Source organism: Labeo rohita, unplaced genomic scaffold, assembly GCF_022985175.1.
Source record: "Labeo rohita strain BAU-BD-2019 unplaced genomic scaffold, IGBB_LRoh.1.0 scaffold_264, whole genome shotgun sequence".
NCBI classification, from domain to species: domain Eukaryota; kingdom Metazoa; phylum Chordata; class Actinopteri; order Cypriniformes; family Cyprinidae; genus Labeo; species Labeo rohita.
In genome coordinates this window covers 1-2596 of record NW_026128924.1, presented here as the reverse complement: position 1 = coordinate 2596, position 2596 = coordinate 1, and the positions used below count along the sequence as shown (strand labels likewise).

Below are 2596 nucleotides of genomic sequence, written 5' to 3'. Positions count from 1 at the left end.
TCTATTATCTCATCCTGCCGGCCATCTGCATTGAGAAGCTGGTGGAGGACAGTGCCCCGGTCAGACTTATGGCACTCTCTGTAGTTATTGTATTTCTCAACCGCCATCAGATGAGCTCTGCTGTTTTCATGTTTGTAACAAGCTGTGTTTATGTGTTTCCAGTCTCTGTATCCATGGCGACAGAATTTATCTTCCCCGCCTTTCTCACCAAAAAGGCGGCACATTTTACAGAACACTGCATCTTTACTAATGCTGAATTCCAAAAATGCATACCTCTCATACCAATGTGAAGAAAAACTCCTGGTTTTATGTCCTGTGACAGGGTACTGCTTGAGTTTGGGCTGCGTTGCTGGTTCACTTGCGGCTGACAGGTCCGTCGGAGCCGAGGATGCAGCTGTAGTACTGGTGGTTGGAATGGCTGACGGCAAAATAGGAGTAGACATCCATTCTTGATGACTTTCCCCTGGACGAAATTGGAAGCCCTGTTCCTCTGTTGAATCTTCTTGTGCAATGTCAACATAATCCACAACATGCGAGGAGCCAACACTAGCAGCTTTTTTGCTAACTTTAGGAGGCGGTGGTGCAGACCCCTGCGATGACCGGTCACAGAGCGAGGAAGACTCTGATCGCTCCTTAGTAATTTTCTTAAGATATTTATAAATTGATGGCTGTTGTGCCATATCATCTAACACTTCTGGGCACAGGCTACACAAACACTTGACGTCGATGACGTACTTGAACAAAATGAATGTATTGGTTAACGTAAATTGTCCTGTTGTGATTGGACAAAATTCTCACGACAATGTTTTATATATATATATATATATATATATGTGTGTGTGTGTGTGTGTGTGTGTGTGTATCTGGCAGTTACTCAGGGTGGGCCCAAGCGCAAGTGGGTGGGCCCAGGCCCAGTAGGCCCACCCACAACGCCGCGGCTGATTATAATAATAATGACATTACAATTGTGCGAACTTTGCATCATCATTAAACAAAACACTGCATGCAACTGAGAACAGTTTCCTTTTTACCGAGCAAACAGCAAAAACAGCGAGAAAAACCGTGGCAGCTGCCAGCTCTCCCGAAGTGGAAGTGGCATCGCGAGCTGCCACTGCCAGCATTCGCGCCTGCTCTCTCTCGCGCATAAGCCGCAATCATCAAACATATTTCAAAGGAAGCTGGCGCCATGGTCTTTACCGTCTTTACTGGGTGATTTGAGCGAATATTTGCGCCAGTTTCACAAGAAATGGTGGCCTGTCTTGATTTTGGCTAATGCAGGACACTACTAAATGATGCACATCAGAGGGGATTTAGAAGTGGGTATACGCAAAGCCGACTGATAAAGAAATGGGTATACGCAGGTACTCCACTGCATATTACCCTGCTCAATAGCATTAACACAGGTGTAACTCCCTTCAAACTTTATCTGTAATGTCACCTTTTCTGTCACAACTTTTCGAACAGGAGAACAGACACACACAAAGTATTTAAAATACTTTCATATTTCATATTTTAGAAAATGTAGTGAATATTTGCGTCATTATTGATTTATCTCATCCACCGTGACCCACCAGCAAATAATCAGAATGCATTTTTTTATTACCCGACCCACCGGGCCCGCGGATATAACCGCCATCCGCGCATCACTACTCCCTAACCATTAGGCCACGGCTACCCTAAAATCAGCTCAGACTGTGATCTGTCCTATGACAGATGGGTTTTACTCAGTTATGTTCTGATTTTGAGATGAACTGACATCAAATCATACAAAAAACAACAAAAAAATTTTAGTTTCAGTGTTGTAGTTTTTGTGTTTTGTTTTTGTAGATTTTACTACAATCATAATGCATCTCTGATAAACTTGCCTTATGAAACTAACACTCAAACTCCATAACTGTCTCATCACTCCATAAGCAGATCTGAAACTGTTCCAGTTCAGAGCGTTGAACCAATCAAACAGTGAAACTGTGAGTTTGAGGTGAAAATCAGATTTGCATGCATACATTTTTTTTTTTAAAGTTCTGATGACCTGTGACCTCTGTTTTTCTTAGTGATTCAACTTCACATTTGGTGGGGGGGTATAGAGCTTTAGACACATTTATTTTCATAGATTTTGCATTGCAGCACAAGCTTCAGGTGGTTTTATATCTCTGTGAATTTGAACACTAAGAATCCAAACCAACAGCAACCATGAGCTTCATCACCATCTTCATCTGGATCTTCACTAGCTGCTGTTTCACAGGTGAGGAAATAAACAGACTCTATTCAAACTGATCATCTGTGGTGGAAATACTGTCCTTCAACAAATACTTAATTTTGAATGTTTATTCATTTTTCTTGATGTAGAATCAGCAGCTGGAGTGACAGTCACTCAGACGCCTGCAGTAAAACCTGTTCAACCAGGAGACACAGTTACCATGTCCTGTAAAACAAGTCCTGAAGTTTACCAGGGTTGGGGTTATCAGCCTCTATCCTGGTACTTACAGAAACCTGGAGAAACTCCTAAACTACTCATTTATGCTGCAAACCACCGCCAGTCAGGAACTCCATCTAGATTCAGTGGCAGTGGATCTAACAGTGATTTCACTCTGACCAT

General features: G+C 42.5%; 1 gene segment (V, D, J or C); it reads left to right on the top strand.

Moving 5' to 3' along the window:
• Positions 1-2151: 2151 nt before the first annotated feature.
• LOC127159919 (immunoglobulin kappa variable 2-28-like) lies at positions 2152-2592 on the top strand (the record flags this gene model as incomplete). The annotated part of the segment is given in 2 exon segments: positions 2152-2242; positions 2347-2592. Coding segments are annotated over 2 exon segments (298 nt in total), but the record flags the coding sequence as incomplete, so codon positions are not given.
• Positions 2593-2596: the final 4 nt, after the last annotated feature.